This window comes from Pipistrellus hanaki (genome assembly GCF_964339955.1).
Source record: "Pipistrellus hanaki genome assembly, chromosome: 12".
NCBI classification, from domain to species: Eukaryota; Metazoa; Chordata; class Mammalia; order Chiroptera; family Vespertilionidae; genus Pipistrellus; species Pipistrellus hanaki.
In genome coordinates, this window is record NC_140514.1 from 55,410,210 (window position 1) to 55,436,792 (window position 26,583).

The 26,583-nt window shown below is 41.9% G+C and overlaps 1 protein-coding gene across 4 annotated transcripts in view; it reads left to right on the forward strand.

Moving 5' to 3' along the window:
* The window catches only part of NPHP1 (nephrocystin 1), a 70,448-nt gene that overhangs the window by 36,296 nt on the left and 7,569 nt on the right, over positions 1 to 26,583 (forward strand). For all 4 annotated transcript variants that reach the window (XM_084900901.1, XM_084900902.1, XM_084900903.1 and 1 more), the window contains 6 exons: positions 2,266 to 2,340; positions 3,371 to 3,481; positions 6,608 to 6,690; positions 11,759 to 11,835; positions 15,372 to 15,471; positions 26,309 to 26,421. In XM_084900901.1, the coding sequence (XP_084757027.1) occupies positions 2,266 to 2,340; positions 3,371 to 3,481; positions 6,608 to 6,690; positions 11,759 to 11,835; positions 15,372 to 15,471; positions 26,309 to 26,421 (559 nt within the window). The remainder of the gene's footprint in view (positions 1 to 2,265; positions 2,341 to 3,370; positions 3,482 to 6,607; positions 6,691 to 11,758; positions 11,836 to 15,371; positions 15,472 to 26,308; positions 26,422 to 26,583) is intronic.

Here is a 26,583-nt window from a genome sequence, read left to right on the forward strand (position 1 = left end):
TCTGAGAAATCTCTGCCCACTGCCTGACAATCTGGCTTCTCCCTGTCTGGGGCTGTCTATCAGCGCAATAGGGTGGTTCTGTTTTCCTCCCAGACAAGAAAGCCAGCCGTGCATTAGCTGTCCACCCTCTCTGTGTAGGGAGTAAGCCAGCAGCAAACTCAGCCTGCCCTCTCCACGCTCCAGAAGCAAGCCAGCAGTGAAGTCGGGCGGCCTCCTTTTTGCGCGCACAGTTCTCTGTACCTTAACAGTTCCTGAGGTTCAGCGTGCCTTCTCTCTCCTTCCCAGATGGTAGAGCCTCCTCTCAGCCAGTCGTCCGGTGCTTCAGGGTGATGTTTCCCCTGTTTTCCAGTTCTAAATTCAAATTTGTTGTGGTAGGCTGCATTCGGGTGTCTACCCTATGCCGCCATCTTGGTTTCTCTTCAATAATGACAGTTTCACTTCCTCCTTTTCTGATCTCTATGGTTAGGACTTCCAGTACTATGTTGAATTAATACTAGTGAAAGTGAACATCCCTGTCTTGTTCCTGTTCTTAGGGGAAATGGTTTTAGTTTTTGCCCATTGAGTATGATGTGGGCTGTAGGTTTGTCATATATGGCCTTTATTATGTTGAGTTATGATAACTCTATTCCCACTTTGCTGAGCATTTTTATCAAAAATGGATATTGGATTTTGTCAAATGCTTTTTCTGTCTATTGATATGATCATGTGATTTTTGTCTTTCCATTTGTTTATGCGATATATTACATTTATTGATTTGCAAATATTATACCAGCCTTTCATCCTTGGAATAAATCCCACTTGGTCATGGAGTATGATCTTTTTAATGTATTGTTGGATCTGATTTGCTAATAATTTTTTAAATAATATATACTTATTGATTTTCAGAAAGGAATGGAGAGCGAGAGAGGGATAGAAACATCAATAATGAGGGATAATCATTGATTGGCTGCCACTTGCACTGCTCCCTATTTGGGATCGAGCCTGCAACCTAGGCACCTGCCCTTGACAGGAATCAAACCTTGGACTCTTTAGTCCGCAGGCCGACTGAGCCAAACCAGCTAGGACTGATTTGCTGATACTTTTTTGAGGATTTTAGCATCTATGTTCAACAGGGATAGTGGCCTGTATTTCTCTTTGTAGTGTCTTTATTTGGTTTGGAATAGGATAATGCTAGCCTCTTAAAAAGATCTTGGAAGCTGTTCCTTCCTCTTGGATTTTTTGAAGAGTAATTTGAGGAGGCTGGGTACCCTGTTTCCCCGAAAATAAGACTGTCTTATATAAATTTTTGCTCCCAAAGATGCGCTAGGTCTTATTTTCAGGGGATGTCTTATTTTTCCACGAAGAAGAATATGGTACACATTTATTGTTAAATGAAAATAAAGGAAATTTATTACCTGTATACGGTATGGTAGTACAGTAGTTGTCAACACAAACCAGACAAACTGTGAATCCTACAGTATCAAGAATTTACTCATTTATCCAATGACAATCATGTCATCATCTTCTGGAACATCATCATAATAATCCAATTCCTGAATTTCCTGGTGAATTTCTTGTGACTCCATTTCTTTCAGAATCAGTGGACCAAATCTCTCATGTTTAGCCTAGGGGGGGCCTTATTTTCGGGGGGAGGCCTTACATTTCATTCAGAAGGAAACCTGTAAGTAGGTCTTATTTTTGGAGGATGTCTTATTTTTGGGGAAACACGGTAGTATTATTTCTTCTTTGAGTGTTTAGTTAAACTTCCTTGTGAAGCCATCCATATAAGGGCTTTTTTTTTGCTGGGAGTGTTTTGATTACTACTTCAATTTTATCAGTTGTTATTGGCCCATTTAGGTTTCCTGATTCAGTTTTGGAAGATTGTATATTTCTAAGAATGTGTCCATTTCATCCACATTGTCCAGCTTGTTGGCATATAGCAGTGGTTCTCAACCTTTCTAATGCCGCGACCCTTTAATACAGTTCCTCATGTTGTGGTGACCCCCAACCATAAAATTATTTTTGTTGTTACTTCATAACTGTAATTTTGCTACTGTTATGAATCTTAATGTAAATATCTGTGTTTTCCAATAGTCTTAGGCGCCCTGCTAGCAGTCACCCACAGGTTGAGAACCGCTACTGTAGAGAACTGCACAAAATAAAAAGTGAAAGATCCCTTCTCCCTCCTTCCACGCAGTTTAGCCACTGTTAACTGTTTAGGGTGAGGAAGTAGTGGTGTTTCAGAGAGCTTTCTACATGATTTCTAGTGGGAAAATCTCATTTCAGGTTCTGAGCAACATTCATACAGTCAGAGCCACATGGCAGCCTAAAAAGCCCAGAACATGGACCTTTTCTCCTCAGGTGAGTCATCTGATGAGTGAATAGAATGAAAGATGAATTTCTTCTACTGTTAAGTGTCATGCAATTAATTTCTAAGGTGAGGCTGTCAAAGTGTATTTCTGAAATGATATACTTATGTTTAGCACAGACTATATGGGGTCATGTTTAAATCTTTAGATTATTTAATGTTCTTTGAGGACTTAAACAAAAATTACTCATGTTTTTGACTCAGCAAAGTTATGATTCCTTGAATCATTCAGCGTATTTCAGGGTTCAATTCAGAAAAATACTTGCTGGAGGAAGATTCCAAGATGGCTGCAGACTAGCAGGAAGCTCTGTCCACTTGCTTCCAGCACTAGACTGGACTTGTGGCTAAATTGCATAGCTTTCAACTTGAAAAACCAGTTGAAATGTAGCTGATCTGAATTATTGTGAGCCGGGAATATGGAGAGGAGACAGGAAGAGATGAGGAGAGGGTGAGCCAGTAGGAGGCAATAACTTGTAGATTGAAGTACCCTCAGCTATCTGGCAGCAAGCAATCATTTATGCATCCTTTTCAGGTTTGGGGAAATGCCTTCAACCATCCCAGATGATTCAGCCCTGCTGACATGCTGGAATTGGCTTCTAGCAATCACATACCAATGTGTGTATGAAGTCTTTAATTTTAGCTCTGTTCACAAGGAACTATGGTTAATTCTTACACAGTATATGCAAATGACATCCATCACACCTCTAGGTGTGTAGGTGTAGTATTTGTTTTACTTAGCCTCTCTAACAAAAGGGTAAGTGAACGTAAAGTTATTTCATTTGAACATGAAGTTAAAATAAATTTAAAGTTTCAAATTTCAAATCATTAGTTCAGATGAATCTAGTCCAACTGCTCTTTGTTTCCTTTAAGAGAACTTTACTGTGAAGCCAGGTCATGCTGGGGTCTTGTCCAGCATCTAGAAGGGTTTTGGTAGGGAACAGCAGTCACATTCACAGTGAGTGGAGCTGAAAACTCCCCCAGTTTTAACTTTTATTGGTGACTTTAGTTTTCTTATTGTTTCAGGTTACTGGCACCTTGCCATGCTTGCTTGATGGTGATTGTTTTATCAGGTCCAATTCTGCATCTCCCGATCTTGGAATATTATTTGAACTTGGAATTTCTTATATTCGTAATGTATGTCAGTTAACAAATAAGGCTTTCTCACGTATCCATTGAGAGGGAAGATTTTTTTAAAAAGCTTGTATTTACAAGTAAAATAATTGAGATTTTTGTTATAGAATTTTAATCCTTGAGGAATGGGAATGGCAGTGATTTTATTTTATTTTTTAAAATGTATTTTATTGATTTTTTTTTACAGAGTAAGGGAGAGGGATAGAGAGTTAGAAACATCGATGGGGGAGAAACATCGATCAGCTGCCACTTACACATCTCCCACTGAGGATGTGCCCGCAACCAAGGTACATGCCCTTGACCGGAATTGAACCTGGGACCCTTCAGTCCGCAGGCCAATGCTCTATCCACTGAGCCAAACCAGTTAGGGCAATGGCAGTGATTTTATGATCTCTGAACGCATAATCTGGCCACTCTGTGTGTGTGTGTGTGTGTGAGAGAGGCCCGGTGCATGAATTTGTGCTTGGGTGGGGTCCGGCCAGCCTGGCCAGGGGGAGGGGACATGGGCTGTTGGCCTGTCTTCCTGCTGGTTGAACTCCTGGTTGAGGGGACAATTTGCATATTAGCCTTTTATTATATAGGATATACACTGAGTGGCCAGATTATTATGCATTCAGAGATTATAATTGGCCACTCTGTGAGTGTGTATTGCTGCTTATTTAGTAGCACTTAAAATTAAAGTGTAAAAGATGCTCACCATCACAAATCACTGGGGAAATGCAAATCAGAACCAAAGTGAGATATCATCTCCCACTGTCAGAATGGCATTATCAAAAAGATAAATGATAATGGTATTATCAAAAAAATGTTGGTGAGGATGTGTAGAAAAGGGAACTCTCATGAGCTGTTGGTGGTCATGTAAATTAGTGTAGCCCCTATGTAAAACATTATGAAGGGTCTTCAAAAAATTAAAAATAGAACTGCCATATAACCCAGCAGTTTCACTTCTGGATATTTAATCTAAAGAAATCCAAAACACTATTTCAAAAAGATATATGTATCCCTATGTTTACTCAAATATTATTTACAATAGCCAAATATGTGTTCATAAATAGACTAAGTGTTCATAAATAGACTATTAGATAAAGAAGATCTGATACATATATACAACAGAATATTACTCAGCCATAAAAAAGAATGAAACCTTGACATTTGCAACAACATAGATGGTTCTTGAGGGCATTATGCTAAGTGAAATAGGCCAGAGGAAGGCAGATACCATATGCTTTCGCTTATATGTGGAATCTAAATATACTCAAACAGAGAGAGAAACAGTCCCAATTTTTGGAAAAAGTCTTTCCAAAAATCGGGACTTTTTTAAAACTCCTCGGGACGTGGGACAAATTGTTAAAAATTGGGACTGTCCTGTCAAAAGCGGGACGTTTGGTCACCTTAATCTTGGTGTATTGGGACGATGCTCAAACCAATGGAACTACTTGGCCAGGGTCTCTCAGGTGTAGAGATTTTCAGAGAGGTTTGCATATTGCCATGAGCTCTGCAGGTACAAAGGGATTCTGCTGTGCTTCACTATTTTCCTGTGAAGAGATTTTTTAGTCTAAAATGAATACTAATTTTGTACTTTAAAAGGACCTGGTATCCTATCTAATAAAAAGAGCAACATGCAAATTAACCTTCACTCTGCTACACCCACCAGCCATGTGCACCAGCCAATCAGGAGCAAGTATGCAAATTAACCTCAACCAAGATGGTTGAGCCCACTGAGCAAGCAGGAGGAAGGCTTGGGTTTCCCTGGTGATGGAGGAAGCCAAGCTTTTCACACACCCTGGTGGGCTGAGGCCTCCATTCGAGGCTACAAAGTTTCAATTATAGAAGATAAATAAATCCCAACAGAAATGGTGGCAGCCATGAAGCTGGAGAAAGCAGGAGGCTAGGGTTGCCTCCGGTGATAGAGGAAGCCAAGCTTTCTGCACTACCTGGCTGGCCCAGGCCTCTGCTTAAGGCTACCAAGTTTCAATTATGGAAGATAAATAAATCCCAACAGAAATGGCTGCTGCCACGGAGCAAGTAGGAGGCTTGGCTTTGCTCCAGGCTACAAAGTTTCAATTGTAGAAGATAAATAAATCCCAGAGAGCAGGGCCTCTACTTGGGTCGCTAGGGGGCATGTCCAGCCTGCAAACCACTATAGGACCCTCACCCAGGCCGCTCCACATCTCAAGGGAAACCCCACCCTGATCTGGGACACCATTCAGGTCAAACCAGCTGTGCACCAGGCCTCTATCCTATCTAACAAAAGAGTAATATGCAAATTGACCATCACTAACACACAAGATGGCTGCCCCCATGTAGTTGAAGATCCTGCCCCCATGTGAACACAAGATGGCCACCACAAGATGGCCAGCAGGGAAGGGCAGTTGGGAGGGACAAGGCCTGCAAGGGAGGGCAGTTGGGAGCAATCAAGCCTGCAGGGGAAGGCATTTAGGGGTGACTAGGATGGCAGAGGAGGGAAGTTGGGGGCGACTGGGTCTGCAGGGAAGGGTAGTTGGGAGGGCGGGGGACCCAGGCCTGCAGGGGAGGGCAGTTAAGGGCAAACAGGCTGGCAGGGGAGCAATTAGACATCAATCAGGCTGGCATGGGAGTGGTTAGGGGGTGATCAGGCTGGCAGGCAGAAGTGGTTAGGGGCAATCAGGAAGGCAGGTAGGTGAGTAGTTGGAAGCCAGTAGTCCTTGATTGTGAGAGGGATAGCCTAAACTTTAGGATCAGGCCTAAACCAGCAGTTGGACATCCCTCGAGGAGTCCCAGATTGAGAGGGTGCAGGCTGGACTCCCACCCCATGCACGAATTTTGTGCACCAGGCCTCTTGTGTGATTATAAATTTGACTGCTTCAGTCCCAGCTGTTTTGGTTCAGTGAATAGATCATTGGCCTGCGGACTGGAGGGTCCAGGGTTTGATTCGTATCAAAGGCACATGCCTGGGTTGCGGGCTCCAGGCTGCCAGTCAATGATTCTGTCTTAACATTGACGTACCTATCTCTCATTCTCCCTCTCCCTTCCTCTCTGAAATCAATAAAAATATGTTAAAATAAATAAATGAATGAAGGAAGGAATGAATAATTAAACAATAAATTTGACTGCTTCAGACATTGTTTCACCTATGTTTTTATTCCTTAGTCAACTGGTGAAAGAGGAGAATTAAGCTGTGGCTGGGTGTTTCTTAAACTTTTTGATGCCAGTGGAATTCCTATTCCAGCAAGGTAAGTTGGTTATATATTCCTTCTAAACGGGTAACTTTGTATCAGTTTTTAGAATCTAGATTTGCCAAATGTATGCTCTGTTAGCATTTCACTAGCTTATGGGGAGAAGGCTTTGAATCTGCTTTTATGTTCCTTCAAGTAGGGAATGAAAACAGCATGTAAGTCTCATGCTAGAGAGGGGAAGTGACAACAGAAAAGGGATTTTAAAAGATGTTTGTACAAACTGTCTGCCGAGAATATTCTTAGTAATTTTGTGTGGGATTAATACTTTTCACAGTGCTGAAACAGCCCAGTCCCCTCCAAAATGAGGGAAAGCTAAGTTCAGGGTCCCCAGGGCCTCTGTGATTCTGCATTTCTTCTGTAGGTGGAACATTGAACTTGTTATGGCAGCCACAGTAAGCACATTTAAAACTTAAGACCAAAAGGTGGATTTTTGGTCAAGATGGTGGTGTAGGCAAACACAGCATGCTCCTTATCCCCCAACTACATCAAATTCTAACTAAACTACAGAACAACCATCACTCAGAACTACTTAACATCTGGCTGAATGTAAGTCCTACAACCAGGGACTTAAAGAAGAAACCATATTGAGACTGGTAGGAGGGATGGAGACACAGAATAGGCTGGTCCCACACCCTATGTGTGCTGGATATAATTTGAGAGGGATATCTTGGTTGCTGAAGTCCCTCCTGAGGAGTGAGGGGTTCCAGCCTCACACTAGGCCCAAAAGCCCAGGTTCCAGTGCCAGAAGAGAAGTCCCCATTACTTATGGCTGTAAAAACTAGTAGGGAGTGTGGCTGAGTGAGACAAAGGCTGTTGGAGTCCCAGGCAGTTCCTTTTTAAAAATTTTATATTTGTATTGATTTCAGAGAGGAAGGGAGAGGGAGAGAGAGATGGAAACATCAATAACTACAGAGAATTATTTATTGGCTGCCTCCTGCATGCCCCCTCCTGGGGATAGAGCCTGCAACCTGGGCATGTGCCCTTGACTGGAATGGAACCCTGGACCCTTTAGTTCACAGGCTGACACTCAGTTCACTGAGCCAAACCAGCGAGGGCCCAGACAGTTCCTCTTAAATAGTCTGTGCATGGACTTAGACTTGCTCCCTGTGAGTTCTAACACTGGGGCAGCAGCTGGAAAGCCATCATAGATGTATCGGAAGGAACTGAATTGTTTATCATCAGGGCAAGAGAGAGAGGGGCAACTTTGGACAAAAGTGCTGTCAGAGGCCATTATTCTTTTTCCAAAACCCCTGACCCCCAAAAGGCTGTCAGGCAGGTGCCATAACTGAGTCTCCATCAACCTGTTAACACTGTTCACATCACCTTGGTGATTCCCTGAGACTACCCCACACTCAACTTGTGGACCCACCCAAGCCATTTTTTTCCCTTTTACACAAACTGCTTGTCTTGGCTTCTGCTGTAGACTTTCCTAAAGTCTCTCAACAGTTCACAAATTGCAGACAGGCAGCATCTGGCCTTGGTGTGTATTGTACCTCTTGCTAAATGGCCCCAAGCCTGGAACTAGTGGTAGCTGATCTTGGTTTGTGGCTTGGCCTCTCCTGGGGACTTAAAAAAATTTTTTTTTAATTGATTTTTTACAGAGAGGAAGGGAGAGGAATAGAGTTAGAAACATCAATGGGAGAGAAACATCTATCAGCTGCTTCCTGCACACCCCCACTGGGAAAGTGCCCACAGCCAAGGTACATGTCCTTGACTAGAATCAAATCTGGGACCCTTCAGTCCACAGGCTGATGCTCTATCCACTAAGACAAACCAGTCAGGGCTCTCCTGGGGACTTTTAAGCCTAACATAAGTAGCAGCCATCTGCAGATCCATAGCTTGTGCTGGGTGGTGCCAGGCAGGGCACAAGTGGTTGCTGATCTTGCACCTCCTGGGAGGACCCAGAGCCAGTGCTTCAACAGACAGCTTCAGACCATGCCAGTTACAACCCCACCGCCTCCATGAGTGACATACTCAAGGGGCGGATTCATTGAGCACCAAAGACCCACTTAAGCAAGTCCTGCTTTATTGGGTTAGCTCCTGCATAGCACCTCTTCTATTATAGTCACTGCCAGTCTTTGCAATCAGTTGGCCTGAGGATCAATCCTTCTTAGTGATGCCAGCAGCAATCAAGGCTTAACTACAGCAGGACAGTGCATACAGTATGCACAGAGGTGCACCTGGAACTTCCAGCTTGGGTGACTGGGGAGGCTGTACAACTGGGCTCTACAGGACACCTACAACACAAAACCACTTTACCAATTCCATGTGACATAGCAGCTCTACCTAATACATAGAAACAAACACAGGAAAGCAGCCAAAATGTGGAGACAAATAGGTCCCATATGAAAGATAGGTGATATCTCCAGAGAAAGAACAAAATGAAATAGCAAAGCTATTACTTAGAATTGAAAGACATATAAAGAGCTTCACAGACAAGAGAAGGCTAAAGGTTGGAGTTATCACCATCAAACCAGTATTGTATGAAATATTAAATGATTTTCTTTAAGAAAAGAAGAATAAAGATAAAAATATGAATAATAAAATGCTAATAAATACATACTTACCAACAATTGAATCTAAAAAACAAAATCAATGAACAAGTGAAACAGAAACAAACTCATAGTTGCAGGGGACTCTTTCATGGTTGTCAGATGGGAGGAGAGATCGAGGGATGGGTGAAAAAGATGAAATGATTAAGAAGTACAAATTGGTTGTTACATAATAGTCATGGGGATGTAAAGTACAGCATAGGAAATATAATCAATAAAATTCTGATAGCTGTGTATGGTGTCAGATGGGTATAAGATTTATTGGGATGATCACTTAGGACAGTGTTTGGCAAACTGCGGCTCGCGAGTCACATGCGGCTCTTTGGCCCCTTGAGATTTAGCAAAGGTCAGATTAGAAGTACCCTATTTAAGTTAATAATAATGTACCTACGTATATAGTTTAAGTTTAAAAAATTTGGCTCTCAAAAGAAATTTCAATCTTTGTACTGTTGATATTTGGCTCTGTTGACTAATGAGTTTGCTGACCACTGACTTAGGAAGTTGTCTAATGTCTAATGTGGGGAGGAGTGTGCACCTGAAACTAATATAATATTGTATGTCAGCTGTAATTGAATAATAAAAGTGATTAAATGATAAAAAAAGACCAAGTGGCAAACTGGTAGCAAATGGGGAAAAGTAGGTGTATAGTGTTGCATATACAAAACAATTTATTCTTGCATTATTTATTCATTATTGTATTATTTTATTTTATTTTTTTCTTAATCCTCACCTTAAGATATTTTTTTCCATTGATTTTTAGAGAAAGTGGAAGGGAGGGAAGGGAGAGAGGAGAGAGAGAAGCATTGATGTGAGAGAGATACATTGGTTGGTTGACTTCTGCATGTGCCCCAGGTGGGGCTGGGGAATGAATCTGCAGCCCAGGTACATGTCCTTGAGTGAGAATGGAACTTGTGATCCTTTGGTGTGTGGGTTGATGCTCTAACCACTGAACATACTGACAGGGCAAAGACAATTACATTTTAAAATGGGCACACACATAGAAATCTAACTTTAAAATGTCCACATACTTAGAAATCTAATTTGAAAAAGGGAACACACATAGAAATCTAACCTTAAAATGGGCACACACACATACCGTAAATCTAAGTCTAGGATATAGACAGGAAATTCAAAGAGAGACACAGGCGGGTAGTCAGGAATATGATGATGAAGATCCCAGATTTGCATAAAATTCAGGGCTTTAGTCCTGCTATGCCATGTAACTGTAAGTCTCCAAGCCATAGTTTCCCCCAATTTTTGAATTGGGGAATTATCATAGTTTCTAACCCCAAATGTTTAATTCAGGTAATGCTCCCCCCTCCACCTCTGCTGACACCTCAGGGTGGATGGAAGCTCCTTACCATAGGACGGAGGTGAAAGTCCTGACTGTGCTAGTCCTCTGATGTCACCGGGCAGGAGACGGGGCACTTTATTACCTTGGCCCTCCTACCCCCTGTAGATGCAGAAGCCCAGGCTTCTTATGATTTGGGGGTTTTGTTTTTATGTATTGTTCAATGCTAACATCTTAGTCATTTTATTTGAGTGCTTCGTTTTCTCTTTAAAAAATCTTTATTGTTGAGATTATTAACATTTAGGGTTTTAGTTGTACTTGGTAGAAAGAAATGGTGTGTCTCTACTCAATCTTTCCTAAAGCCACAGCTATTTTTTTTTTAATTTGGTGGAGGCCAGAGGCCTCTGTATTAATATAGAAACATTTCAAATGTATATTTTTACATGAAAAAGCAAGTGGCAGGATAGGATGTGTACTGCCACTCCACTTCGGTCCACGAAGAGCTGCGTTTGTGCGCCTTCATGGGTGGGTTTATGTGAACTATTCCCAAGGCTGCCCTAGAGCAGGAGTGGGGACTGGCAGCAGGATTAGAGAGGCCTTTGACCCCCTTCCTGCTTCTACACTTTGGCAGTTTGTAACTTTGAAAGAAAAGTCTTCAGTTTGGGATTCACTGTGGAATGTATTTGTTTGCATTTGCATAGAATAAGGTAGGCTAGGGACTACCAAACTTGAGGGGAAGGAGGTGGCTGTCACTTTTTCCTTATTATTTCTAGGCCATTGGAACTTTTTACTACAATCTGCATGTTACTTTTATATTTTATTTATTTATTACTTTTATATTTTAAACATCATATAAAGTCATATTGTCTATTTTAAAAAGTTATCTTCATTGTTGAAAGTATTAAAGATGTTCCTTCCCCCCCAAATGACACCCCCCACCCCTCACTGCACCCATTCCCCCGCATCCCCTCCCCCTGACCATACTGGCTTTATTCCGAATGATGATTCAAAACGTTTTAACAACATTAATAATCTTTTTCATGTTAATGTGGAAAATGTGTTTCTACGGTTCATAGGTAAGAAAGACGTATTTACTGACCTGAGGCCCCACAGAAGGATCAGCTTCCATTCTCACTCAATGACACAAAGATATCTGTGCAGAAAAGTAATGGAGTCAGGAAGTCCCCCACAGGTCTTGGTCACAGCATACCCTTCTTTGTAGGACTTACGAGCTCCTCCTGAACGGTGGCACCCCTTATGAAAAAGGTGTGGAAGTGGACCCTGCGGTATCCAGAAGAGGTACAGCTCTCACGGGGCACCTTCCTTCCCTGCCTTAAAGATCAAGCAAACAGGAGGCATCAGACAAATAGGAAATTCACATTTAAAAACTGTATTGTTCCATGCTAGCATCTTGGTCATTTTGTTTGAGTGCTTTATTTCTTTTTCTTTTTCTTTTTAATATATTTTATTGATTTTTTACAGAGAGGAAGAGAGATGGATAGAGAGTTAGAAACATCGATGAGAGAGAATCATCGATCAGCTGCCTCTTGCACACCCCCTACTGGGGATGTGCCCGCAACCAAGGTACATGCCCTTGACCGGAATCGAACCTGGGACACTTCAGTCCGCAGGCCAACGCTCTATCCACTGAGCCAAACCGGTTTCAGCTATACTTCCTGAATTTGTAAGTCTATTTCTTTCACCAGGTAGGGGAAGTTTTCTGTCATTATTTCTTCAAATAGGTTTTCAGTATCTTGCTCTCTCTTTTCTTCTGGCACCCCCAAAATTCATATGTTGGTACACTTAAAGTTGTCCTAGAGTCTTCTTACACTATCTGCATATTTTTGGATCCTTTTTTCTTTTTGTTTTTCTGGTTGGGTGTTTTTTGTTTCCTCATATTTATCTTTGGTTTGACTCTTGGGGTATGTTGATCTACAGTTGAGTTTCTGTATATTCTTTATTTCAGACTGTGCATGCTTAATTTCTGACTGGTCCTTTTTTTTTTTTTTTTTTTTTTTTTTTGCATTCTCATTAAGGTCCTTAAAGGTCTCATCAAGTTTCTCAGCAGTTTTTAGAAGATTCTTGAGTAACTTTTGCCTTCTGCAGTTCCTCTAAGTCTCAGTGTGCTTTTCTCTCTCCTTCTAATTGTAGAAATTCTACTCAGCCAGCCCTTCCGTGGCTCTGGGTGATAGACATTTTGTCTTTTAGTTGTAGTTTTGAAATTGTTGTGCAAGGCAGCAGGTTAGGTATTAACCTACGCCGCCATCTTGGGTTCCTGATGGATTTTCTTTTGAAGATAACTTTCTTCTTTTCCTTGGCTGCTTTGAGATTTTTTTTTTTGTCATTCACTCTTTACAATTTTAATACAATGTGCCTTGGAGAGGGCCTCTTTGGACTGAGGTAACTAGGTGCTCTGTTTGCTTATTGGATTTGAGGATCTAGTTCTTTCCATAGGTGTGGGAAGTTCTTATCCATTGTTTTTTAAATAGGCTCTCTGTTCCTTATCCCTCTGTTCTTCTTTTGGTATGCCTATTATTCTTATACTAGAGGCCCAGTCCATGAATTCATGCACCAGTGGGGGTCCCTTGGCCTGGCCTGTGGGATCGGGCTGAAACCAGCTTTCTAAAATCCCCTGAGGGGTCCCGGATTCTGAGAGGGTGCAGGCTAGGCCAAGGGACCCCACTGGTACATGATTAGGCCTGGGGCGGGATGTGGGAGGTTGGCCAGCTGGGGAGGGACTACGGGAGGGCTCCAGGGCGTGTCTGGCCCATCTCGCTCAGTCCCGATCAGCCAGACCCTAGCAGTAAACTCACCTACTGGTTGGAGCATCTTCTCCCTGGTGGTCAGTGCATGTCATAGCAATTGGTTGACCAGTCGACTATCTGCTCACTGGTGGTCAGTGCATGTCATAGTGAGTGGTTGAGCAGCCTTAACGTATTATTAGCATATTATGCTTTGATTGGTTGAATGGACGACCGATACTTAGCATATCTGATTTTATTATGTAAGATTGCTTTTTCTTTTTTTCTTCATTTTTTTTAAAAATTAAGGTATTATATGTGTACATATCTTACCATTGGTCTGTTTCTCCTCGCCCCCCTGCCCCTCCCATTCCCGTTCATGCCCTCACCCCCCAGAGTTTTGTGTTCATTGGTTATGCTTATATGCATGCATATAAGTCCTTCTGCTGATCTCTTATCTCCCCCATATCTCCCTAACCTTCCCTCTGTAATTTGACAGTCTGTTTGTTGCTTGATGTCTCTGTATCTATCTTTTTGTTTATCAGTTTATAATGTTCTTTATAAATGAGTGAGATCATGTGGTAGTTTTGTTTCATTGACTGGCTTATTTCACTCAGAATAATGTTCTCCAGTTCCATAGGATTGCTTTTTCTGATGGAGTTAGATAGTTCTTATAGAGCTCTTTTATTTTTCTTAATGCTTGGGCCTCTCTTTTCCCCCCTATGCATCATTTCTAGATTCCTATAGTGATATCACTAATTCTTTTTTCCATCTGGTCAGCTCTGTTTCCTATATTTAGTAGTTTACTCCTGATCTCCTTAATTGCATGCTTCATTTCCAGGATTTCTGATTGGTTCTTTTTAATATTTTAGACTTTTTGGTGCAATACTCATTTTTTTCATTAATTTGTTTTTTGAGTTTATTAGATTGCCTGTCTGTATTTTCTCACATCTTGTTGAGTATTTTCAGAACTGCAATCTTGAATTCTCTGTCATTTATATATTTCCATGTTTCAGCTTGCTTTATGGAGATTTTTTTTTTTTCTGGGCTTCCTTATTTCCATGATTATTTATGGTATTTGCTGGTCCCGTTTGTCTAGGTATCTATGTATTATGTTGGCCCTTCTCTAGCATCTTTCTTTGAACAGGTCCTTCTACTCTTTTCTATCGATAGTAGGTGGTGCTGAGTCACAGATTTTTAGCTCTGTGATGTCCCAGAGCTGCCCTCCATAGCTCCGATCCGACATTACAGCTGTGCTGCTTGGGGGTGGGCTTTGTTTTACCCTCATTATAATGGTGACCCCCAGAACTCTATGGTGTGCTCCCCGCCCCCAAATCCAAATGGGACCAATCTCTGGAGCAAACAGGGACTCTGCTGCAATATCTCTCAGTTTACACATAATGTGCTCCTTGACCTGACACCAAGGGCAATGGGAGGTGAGTTATTGGAGTCCAAGGGGTGATGGGCCTCTGTGTCTCCACCTTTGCCTGGAACACTAGCCATCCAACAGCAGACAGTCACTACAGAACCCTGGCATTGTGTCCTTACCCCAGCCTCTCAGCTGGCTCAGCTGCTGTTCGCACCACTTGCCCTGCTGGAAAGTCCATCGAGACTCTCTGTTCTTCCTGGCCCATGGAAATACCTACTTCTTCCTCTCTCTGGGGCTGAGCAAGCAGCCAGCTCCCAGCTGCAGGGCTGCATCTGTGGCCGTATGAGCTCTCCTCCGTTCTTGCCTTCCCATTTACTCCTGGTTGCCCACCTTTAGATGCTTCAATGTATGGGTCTCTTAGGCATGCTTCTATATTGAGCATGGGATCCTTTGTTGAATTATAGTTGATAAACTTGTTAAAATTTCAGGGGAGATTCCAAGGGGATCTCACTTGTTGCCATTCCTTTAACACCACTCTCCCAGACATGCTTTTTAAACTCCTCCTTTTTTCTTTGTAATTCAACCACAACAATGCAGCTGTCAGGGTAAGGCACTGGTGGTGAAAAGCAAAATACCATGCTTTTAAATTAAAATGAAAATACTATGTTGTATTATACGCACTGTCCCAAGCACTTAAAGTTGTAACATTTATTAATTTTTTTAAGCACAAGGGAGTGTTTTCCATCAGATGATGATGATGAGGAGGCAGCCGCAGCTTCTAGTAAAACTGAGGTCTTTGAACAGAAGATCAAGAGACCTGTTAAGGTTGGTATGCCTTCTGCAGTTTCTGTTAGTCTGGAAGTTCGGGTCACTCAGCATGTGTAGACCATCTCTGCTCTCAGCTTCTCCTTTTCTTGGTCATCTTTTGCTGGTCATTATTTCCTCACTAGGGACCCAGTGCATGAATCTGTGCACCTTGAAAGGATTGTGGGCCACGAGGCTGTGGTGGGCACAGGGGCAAGTCTCGGCCCATTCTCTGTGCCCCTGCCCTGCCCCTACTGCTGTGGCCCCGAGTGCCCTGTCTGCCAGCAGCCCTGCTCCACCGCAGCCCTCCCATGCGCTGACGGCGTAGGTCCCTCTTGCACCAGCAGTGGGTATAAGCAACTGCTGCTGCTCTGATTGCCCCTCAGGAGCAGGGGAAGGTGGAGAAGCCCTCAGGGATGATTGGGGCCAGCACCCGCTGCTCACACCCACTGACAGCGCTGATTGAGCCTGCAACCTGGACATGTATTCCAACTTGGAACTGAATCAGCAACCCTTCCGTGCATGGGATGAAACATAACCAGCTGAGCCCCACCATCCAGGGTCAAATTTTCAATTTGTAAAAAATTCAGTATCACTTTGGCTAGAGTGATTTGGTTGGAGCATTATCCCTTGGGCCAATAGGTACTGAATTTGATTCTGGTTCAGGGCACATATTCAGGTTGTGGATTTGATATCCAGTTAGGATGATTACAGGAAGCCACCAACTGGTGTTTCTCTCTCATATTGATATTTCTCTCCATCTCTCTCTTTCTCTCCCCTCCTCTCTTAAAACAAGTCAGAAAAATTAAAAATACACACAACACAATATCTTCAAAGCACAATAAAGCTAGGTGTGCCAGTATTCCATTGGCTGGATGTATCTTAGTGTGTTTACCCATGAGTTAGTTGATGGACATCTGGGTGGTTTCTAATTTTGGCCTATTATGGATAAAATTTCCTCTAAATATTTGTACATAAATTTTTTGAATGTGTAAATGTGCTGTTATTTCTGATGAGTAGAGACACTTAGGAATGGGTTTGCTGGGACATCTGGTGTTCGTTTATTTTGTAAGAAAATGCCAAGCTAGTTTCCAAATGACTACACTATATTTTACATTCTCACCAGCAATGTATCAGCATTTCAGTTGCCCCATATTCTTGTTTTATAAATACATTTTTGTTAATTTCAGAGAGGAAGGGAGAGACAGAGACAGATAGAAACATCAATAATGTGAGAGAATCATTGATCAGCTGTGTCTTGTCTGTCTCTCACTGGGAATTGAGCCCACAACCTAGGCCCTCCACCAGAAATGAACCCAGGACCCTTCATTCCGCAAGAGGAGACTCTATTTGCTAAGCCAAACCGGCTAGGGCTTAGTTGCCCCATATTCTTGACAACACTTGGTATTCTCAGCCTTTTTGTTTGTTTTAGCTATTTTAATAAGTAAGCAGTGTCATCTCATGATTTTTGCATTTTCTGTAGGGAGCTTTTATACTAGTAGTTTCTAGGTCTATCAGTTTCAAACTAAGGAACATCTTGGGAAAATCATAGAATCATCTTTCTTGGGGTCTCAATGTTTACATCTTTATAAAGAGCATTGTAGAAATATCAATCCCATAAGTTGTAATGAAGTTTAATGAAAACAACATATAAAACATTTAGCAAGTATTTATAGAACATGGCATGGAATTAAGCAGTGTGAGCTCTAATAATTGACTAATATTATTATTATATCTCTCTATATAAAAGCCTAAGTGACTATCCAACTGTCTGATTGATAGTTATGATATACAGTGACCACGAGGGGCTGATGCTCTAACCGGTAACTATGATGTGCACCTACCACCAGGAGGCAGACACTCAACACAGGAGCTGCTGAGCTGCAGTGACTTGGCAGCTGCGGTTCTTGGGTGACACACCCGGGACCAGAGAGGAGAGAACCTGATTCCGATTCCGGGGTGCGTCACCTGAGAACTGCCCTCTTGCAATCTGGGACCCTTCAGGTGATGTCGGAGAGCCAGTTTTGGCCTGATCCCTGCAGACCAGGCCAAGGAGCCCCGCCAGTGCAAGCATCTGTGCACCAGTACTCTTGTGTATAGATAAATGCAAATGTAATGCCAGCTAGCCAGTGCAGCGTGTCATAGCATTCATCTAAGTGAAGATGTGCGAGGTAGTGGGCTTTTGAAATGGGGTTTTGAAGAATTGGAGATGTGCCCCGTGAAGACATCAGGAAAGGGCCTTTCCACAGAGGTGCACGCTATATGGGTGGTGGTGGGGCATGGCACGGGGACACGACTGGGGCACCCCCCTGACTCTCCCAGCAGGACCTTTTTGCTGTTACATTGTCAAGAAGCAGTGTAATGAATGAGAACTTGGCCTACCTCTCTGAGTGGTTGCTTTTGTCATTCTAGATCATGCTCTGAGTTTAATTTTCCTTTGTTCTTATCTCCAATACTGAAATGGGTTTCATAAATATAGTATTAACAGTTAAATCTTGAAATAACCCTTAATAATGTGTCCATAGGTATTACTCATTCTCTTGGCTTTTTTCCCCTAGGGTATTTATAGAGCCTGTAAACTCAATTTTTTGGCCGATCTTCCCTTGGAAAAAGGTTAGAAAGAGAAGCCTAGCCCTAGCTGGTTTGGCTCAGTGGATAAAGCATCAGCCTGTGGACTGAAGGGTCCCAGGTTCAATTCCAATCAAGGGCACATGCTTGGGTTGCAGGCTTGATCCCCAATGTGGGGTATGCAGGAGACAGCCCATCAATGACTCTCTCTCATCATTGATGTTTCTCTCTCTCTTGCCCTCTCCCTTCTTCTCTTTAATCAATAAAAGTGTGTGTGAGTGTGTGTGTTTTAACATATTTTATTGATATTTTACAGAGAGGAAGGGAGAGGGATAAAGAGTTAGAAACATCGATGAGAGAGAATCATCGATCAGCTGCCTCCTGCACACCCCCTACTGGGGATGTGCCGGCAACCAAGGTACATCCCTTGACCGGAATCGAACCCGGGACCTTTCAGTCCGCAGGCTGACACTCTATCCACTGAGCCAAATTGGTTTCAGCTGTGTGTGTTTTTAAAAGCACAGTAGCAGTCTTTGTAACAGAAAAGCAAGATCCTGTTTGGCCTCATTCTTCCTCTTCTCTCTCTCTTTTCTTAGTCCATCTAGCTAAAGTTTTGTCAATTTTGTGGTCTTTTCAAATAACCAACTTTTTGTTTTATTGATTTTCTCTATTGTTTTTCTAGTCTCTTTATCTCTCCCCTAATATTTTTTATTTTCTTCCTTCTGCTTTCTGTAGGTTTACTTTGTTCTTCTTTTTTCTAGTTCTTTAAATTGCAAAGTTAGGCTATTGATTTGATATCTTATTTTTTAATGTGTTTATAGCTATACATGTCCCCTTTAACACTGCTTTCACTGTGTTCCATAAGTTTTTGTATGTTATGTTTTCTTTTTAATTCATTTCTAAGTATTTTCTTATAATTATTAGGTCTAGTAATAATTAATGTCGTTTTCTAATACTTTTTTTAAATCGAATTTATTTAAACAATACAACAAAATTTAATCAACAATATAGTTGCCGTTGTTTTCTACTACTTGTGCCCAACGCTCAGGAAGCATTTTAATCCCTCTGTTGTGAAATTCTTGTGATTTTGATGCAAAAAATTCGGTCAATGCATTTTTGAGGCATTCTTCATTATTAAATTTTTTTCCAAGAAGAAAGTTTTGCAAAGAACGAAACAAATGGTAATCGGAAGGGGCAATATCAGGAGAATATGCAGGTTGAGGGAGAACTTCCCATTCCAACTGGCGCAGTTTTTCAGCAGTGATTCTTGCAGTATGCGGTCGTGCGTTATCGTGGTGAAGAATTACGCTCTTCCGATTAATCAGCGCGGGTTCTTTTTCTCTTAAGGCTTGGGCTAACTTTTCCAATTGGGCACTATACACTGCACTTGTAATGGTTTGGTTAGATGATAAAAGTTCATAATGAAGAATTCCTTTAAAATTCCACCAAACACACAACATCACTTTTTTCGCATGCAAGTCAGGTTTTGGCGTGGGCTGCGGAGCCTCATTTTTGTCCAACCATTGAGGCCGCCTTTTCAAATTAACATACAGCACCCATTTTTCATCTCCGGTAACAATTTGCTCTAAAAACGGCAAACGGTTTTGACGAGAGAGGAGCGAACTGCAAATTGTGACTCTCTGATTACGGTTGTTGTCGGTCAACTCATGAGGAACCCATTTTCCAAACTTTTGGACTTTGCCAAGTGCACGCAATTGATTGGAAATTGTTTTTTGTGAACAATTTAAAGTTGTCGCAAGCTCTTGTTGGGTAATTTGAGGATTTTGCACCAAAAGAGCTTGAAGAGCTTCTTGATCAAAATTGGACACACGGCCTCGACCACTCTTGTCATCTAACGAAAAATTTCCCTCGCGAAATTTCTCAAACCAACGCTGGCATTTTCTGGCGCTAACTGCATCTTGACCAAGAGCACTACAGATGTTTTTTGCAGCCTCACTTGCTTTTCTTCCTAATTAGAACTCGTAAAGCATGCAGTGCCGAATATGGTCTTCTTCTTCCATCTTCTTATCCCTAGTTTTGCAACAAAAACCAAACCAAACACAAACTTTTTCAAGCAAAACTTGTTAATTGCACTTCACACGTTCTGTAGATACCACGTGTTTGAAGGTTATGTCAATACAAGTCAACGCCAAGCAAGATTTTAAACGAATGTTTAAAAACGACATTAATTATTACTAGACCCAATAAAAAAAATCCTCATCTAAGAATATTAATTTTAGAAAAGAGAGAGGGAGGGATGGAGGGAGGAAGGGAGAGAGAGAGAGAGAGAGAGAGAGAGAGAGAGAGAGAGAGAGAGAGAGAGAGAGAGAGAGAGAGAGAGAGAGAGAAGCATTGATTTGTTGCCTCTTGTATGCATCCAAACCAGGGATCAAACCTACAACCTAGATATGTATGTACCTTGACTTGGAATTGAATCCACAACCTTTTGGTGTATGGGATGACACTCTAACCAATTAAGCCATCTGGCTGAGGCCTTGAGATTTTTTAAAAATACATTTATTTATGTATTTATTTATACAGCTCTATTGAGGTTTAATGCACATGCTGTAAAGTGCATTCTGTTAAAGTGTGCAGTTCACTGGTTCTTGTATATTCACAATTACATAAAATCATTACCACAGTAAATTTTTTGTTGTCAGTCCTCACCTACGGATATTTTCCCATTGATTTTTAGAGAGAGTGGAAGGGAGGGGGAGAGACCGAGAGAGAGAAACATCTATGTGAGACAGACACATTGATTGGCTGCTTCCTGTACATTCCCTGACCAGGGCCAGGGATTGAGCTTGCAACTGAGGTATGTGCCCTTGACCAGAATCGAACCCAGGCCCCTCAGTTCACAGGCCAGTGCTCTATCCACTGAACCAAACCGGCGAGGGCATGATTTTTTTTTTTAAATGTACTTATTTAAAAAAAATATACAATATATATATTTTATTGATTTTTTACAGAGAGGAAGGAAGAGGGATAGAGAGCTAGAAACGTCGATGAGAGAGAAACATCGATCAGCTGCCTCTCCCACTCCCCCTACCGGGAGATCTGCCCGCAGCCAGGTACATGCCCTTGTCCAGAATTGAACCTGGGACCCTTCAGTCCGCAGGCCGAAGCTCTATCCATTGAGCCAAACCGGTTTCGGTTGATTTTTTTTTTTTTAACCATGGTTATTTAAGAGTGTATTTGTTTAATCTCCACCTTTGTGACTTTTCCAACTTTCATTCTGCTCTTGATTTTTAGTTCCATGCCATTGTGATAGTAAAGATACTTGTATGATTTCAGTCTTTAGTCTATTAAGACTTGTTTTGTGCCCTACATTTGGTTTAGCCCATAGAATGTTCCATGTACACCTGAGAAAATGTGTATTCTGCTGTTATTGGGCAGAGTGTTCTGAATATGTCTGTTAGTTCAATTTGTCCACAGTGTTGTTTCAAGTCCTCTTGTATGCATCCCAAAGATTAATTTTTATTAATCTTCTGCCTGGTTGTCCTGTTCCTTATTGAAAGTGGGATATGACCATGGCAGATTATAACTTTACTATATCCATGAGCGACACACTTAAGTGGAGCACCAAAGCCCCATTTAAGCAAGTCCTGCTCCATAGGGGTGTCTCCTGCACAGCAGCTCTTCTGTTATAGTTACTCCTGACTGGCAGCCCTGACTAGCAGCCATAGCTGAGTTTCCATCAGCTTGACCCAACTGTTTTCTCCATCCTGGTGATTCTCTAAGAATCCAATTTGCAGCCCCACCCACACTATCTGTAGCTGATTTTCCATGTCAGTGGCCTGTCCTGCCTCAGGCTTCAGACTTTGCTAAAATCTGCAAAGCTAGAGTCAAACCTATCAATTAAAGGCACAAGACCCTGCACTAGCACCGGCTTGCCTTGCTGCACATCTGGGCCTTGCCTGGGCACTTCCTAGCCCAATGCAAGTAGCAGCCATTTGCAGCTCTCTCTGTAACTCTTGCCAGGTGGCCCCAAGCAGTGGCTGACTTTACACCTCCTGGAAGGCCCCAGAGCCAGTGCACCCAGTGGACATCATATAATCAGACCATACCAGATTATAACTACACATCCATAAGCTACACATTCAAGGTATGGAATTGATGGGCAGCAAAGCCCCACTGAAACAAGTCCTGCTCCATTGGAGTGTCTACTGCATGGCAGCTCTCCCACTGTAATTGCAGCTGGTCCTCACATTCAATTGGCCTGGAATTCAGTTCCTCCCAGTGATGCCAAAGCAATAAAGTCTTAACTATAACAAGCCAGTGCACACATCCTACAAAGGGTACACCTAGAGTGCCCAGCTCAGGTGACTGGGGAGGATGAGCCACTGGGTTCTATAGGACACCCACTACACAGGGTCACTTGACCAGTTCCAGGAGACATAGCATATCTATCTATACACAGGAAAGCAGCCAAAATGCGAAGACAAATGGCACAAATGAAAGAGCAGAAGAAATCTCCAGAAAAAAACTGAATTAAATGGAAGCAAACAAACTACTAGATATAGAGTTCAAAATAATGGTTATACAGAAACTCAAGGATCTTAATAAGAGCTTCAAGAGAGTTAGAATATCAAAGACATAAAAAGTGAAAAGCAGTTAGTTACCCACAAGGGAGAACCAATATGACTGTTAGCTGATTATTCAACAGAAACTTTGCAGGCCACAAGGAATGGCAAGACATATTCAAAGTGATGCTGCCCTAACCAGTTTGGCTCGGTGGATGGAGTGTTGGCCTACAGACTGAAGGGTCCCAGGTTCGAGTCTAGTCAAGGGCATGTACCTTGGTTGCGGGTACATCCCCAGTAGGAGATGTGCAGGAGGCAGCTGATTGATATTTCTCTCTCATCGATGTTTCTAACTCTCTATCCTTCTCCCCTCCTCTCTGTAAAAAGATAATCATCAATAAGATATATTTAAAAAACAAAACAAAAAACAAAATGATGAAAAGCAAGGACCTACAACCAAGATTACTCTACCCAGCAAAGCTATCATTTAGAATGAAAGGTCAGATAAAGAGCTTCACAGACAAGAAAAAGCTAAAGGAGTTCATACCACCAAACCAGTATTATAAGAGATGTTTAAGGATCTTATTTAAGAAGAAGAAGAAATATGAACAATAAGATGGCAGTAAATATTATTTACCAACAATTGAATTTAAAAAATAAATGAACAAGGAATGTAAAGAAAATAAACCAATGAGCCGAGACTGGTTTGGCTCAATGGATAGAGCGTCGGCTTGGGGACTGAAGGGTCCCAGGTTTGATTCCGGTCAAGGGCATGTACCTTGGTTGCGGGCACATCCCCAGTAGGGGGTGTGCAAGAGGCAGCTGATCGATGACTCTCTCTCATCGATGTTTCTAACTCTCTCTCTCCCTTCCTCTCTGTACAAAATCAATAAAATATATTTAAGAGTCTCATGCTCTACCGACTGAGCTAGCCGGGTACTTCCAATAAAATATATTTAAAAAAAAAAAAAAAGAAAGAAAAAGAAAATAAACCAATGAATAAAATAGAACCAGAGGCATGGAAACATGGAACAGACTAATGAATCTCAGAGGGAAGAGATTAATCAAAGAAGATATATGTGTATATGCATTACCCATGGACACAGACAATAGGGTGGTGAAGGCCTAGGGCAGGGCAAGAACCAGGTGGAAGAGGACAGTGGGGAGAAAAAAGTTGAGTACATCTGTAATAAAGGTAAAAAGAAAGGGGGGTATGGAAGTCTGCTATATTACAAATCTGTCTCCTACTGTCTTCAATTTGTCAATGCTTGCTTCATATACTTAGAAGTTCTAATATTGATGTGTATATATTTATAATTTTTATATATTCTTGGTGAATGGACCCTATTTTCATTATATAATGTCCTTCTTTGACTTTGGTAACAGTTTTTTGGCTTAAGGACTATTTTGTCTGATATTATTATTAGTCATCCTTGCTCAATTTTATTATTTGCATAGAATGTCATTGTCCATTCTTCCATCTTCAACTTATGAGTGTCCTTAGATCTAGAGTGAGTCTCTTTATAGGTAGTACTAGGGGCCCAGTGCACAAATCCATGCACCTTGAAAGAAACCATGGGCTGAGAGGCTGTGGTGGGCAGAGGGGTGGGTCTCGGCCCATCCTGCTGTGGCCCCTGGTCCCCTGTCTGTTGGCAGCTCTGCTTGCACCTGCTGACGGCATGGAGCACTTGGGACCAGTACCAGCAGCAGGTGTGAGTGGGGCAGGTGCCATCAGTGGCTGCAATCAGTGGCTACTGCCTGAATGCCCCTCAAGAGTAGGGAGAGGTGAAGTCCTCAGGGGCAATTGGGGCCTGCACCAGGCACAGGCAGTGGGTGCGAGCAGTGGCTCCAGCACCAGCAGCAGGTGTGAGTGCTGGGTGAGACCCCGGTGCGTGGGAGCAAGGAATTTTCAGTAACCACCAGAGGCTTGCCCTGATGACAGTGACTGGCACCCCACATTGGTCTAGCATCCCTGCTCACCTGCTCCACCATCCAGCCATGGCTGACGCCCACTATGTTCTGCACTCTGCCTCCTGCTGCCGATGCTTGCCATGTTCCACACATGCCCCCTGGTGGTCAGTACATGTTATAGCAATTGGTTGTTAGTTGTCCGCCGTTTGGTCTATTTGCATATTAGCCTTTTATTATATAGGATAGGATATAGTTAAATAGGAGAGGACTTACTATTGCCATTTTGTTATTGATATTCTGTATGTTTTAGATTTGTCCCTTATTTCTTTCCTTCTTACCTTCTGTTGTGTTTGTTTGTTTGTTTGTTTATGTATTTTTATTGATTTCAGAGAGGAAGGGAGAAGGAGAGAGATAGAAATATCAATGATGAGAGAAAATCATTGATCAGCTGCCTTCTACATGCTCCCTACTTGGGATTGAGCCCTCAACCAGGTCATGTGCCCTTGACTGGAATCGAACCTGGGACCCTTCAGTCCACAGGCCAATGCTTTATCCACTGAGTTAAACCTGATAGGGTCCTTCTCTTGTGTTTTATCTTTTTGTAGTGATACACTTACTCGTTTTCATTTCCTTTTGTGTGCATTCTATAGATTTTTTTCTTTGTGGATATTATGGGGATCACATAGTTATAAGAATCTATTTTAAACTAATAATAATTTAACTTCAATGCTGAAATTTATTTTGTTTTTGAACCCTTACAAAATTTATTTTGTTTTGTGCATTGCATTGAACACCCCACATTTACTTCATTTTAATCTTTTTATTAGCCTTCCGAAATTCAGGTATTATTTCTTTATTCTACAAATGAGGAAATCAAAACACAAGGAGAATAATTAATCTGAAGATATATAGCTAGGAAGTAGCAAAGTCAGAATTCAGTCCAGGTCTGCCACACCCTCCCAGGTCCCACCCAGTACCGTGAACAATCAACTCACATTTTCTTCTGCATTCATCACATCAGGGGAGATGGCCACATGGCTTTGTTAAAACATGTAGCTGGCCGAAATCGTTTTGGCTCAGTGGATAGAGCGTCGGCCTGTGGACTGAAAGGTCCCGGGTTCGATTCCAGTCAAGGGCATGTACCTTGGTTGTGGGCACATCCCCACATCCCCAGTAGGGGGTGTTGCAAGAGGCAGCTGATCGATGTTTCTCTCTCATTGATGTTTCTAACTCTATCCCTCTTCCTCCCTGTAAAAAAATCAATAAAATATACTTAAAACACACACACACAAAAAAAAAACCCCCCCAACAACAACCATGTATCAATAGCTGGACTAACACGTAATCATGCCTTTTTTTTATATATATTGATTTCAGAGAGGAAGGGAGAAGGAGAGAGAGATAGAAACAATAATGATGAGAGAGAATAATTGATTGGCTGTCTTCTGCATACCTTACACTGGGGATCAAGCCCAAAACCTGGGCATGTGTCCTTGACCAGAATCAAACCTGGACCCGTCAGTCCACAGGCCTGTACTCTATCCACAGAGCAAAATTGGTAGGGCTCATGGATTTTAAAAATTTTGACATTTAATATGGGTATTTAGCTAAAATGGAAGCATAAGTATGGCAGGCCAGAGTGGAGACTTGAAAGTGTACCCATAAAAATGTAAGTTATCTGAAGTTTAACGTGACCAACTTGGAGTGGGAATTTCCCATATAATTGTTGCATTTTTCCCAATGATGAAACAAAACTTGGAATAGTTCATTAAAGTAATAAACACACATTTAAAAAACATTGTAAGTTGGAGTGTAGGATATTGTTTAGTGAAAACATTTATTTTCTTCTTTAATAGTTTACTGCCGGAAACATTAATTGGAAGCATGTCCTACATTCATTTGTTGATATTTTATCGCCAAATTCTTGGAGATGTACTCCTGAAAGACAGGTTGAGCATGCAAAGTGCTGGTAAGGGGGTCTTTGTAATTTCCTCTTGTACAATAATGCATCATGCTTTGAGTAAATGTAACCTATGTTGGCCTGTATCTTCTGCTTCCAAAGGTGAGACCAGTCTTGAGAAAAGTGAGGCTGGAGAAAACACAGAAATAATAGGATGTTCCCCTCCTAAAA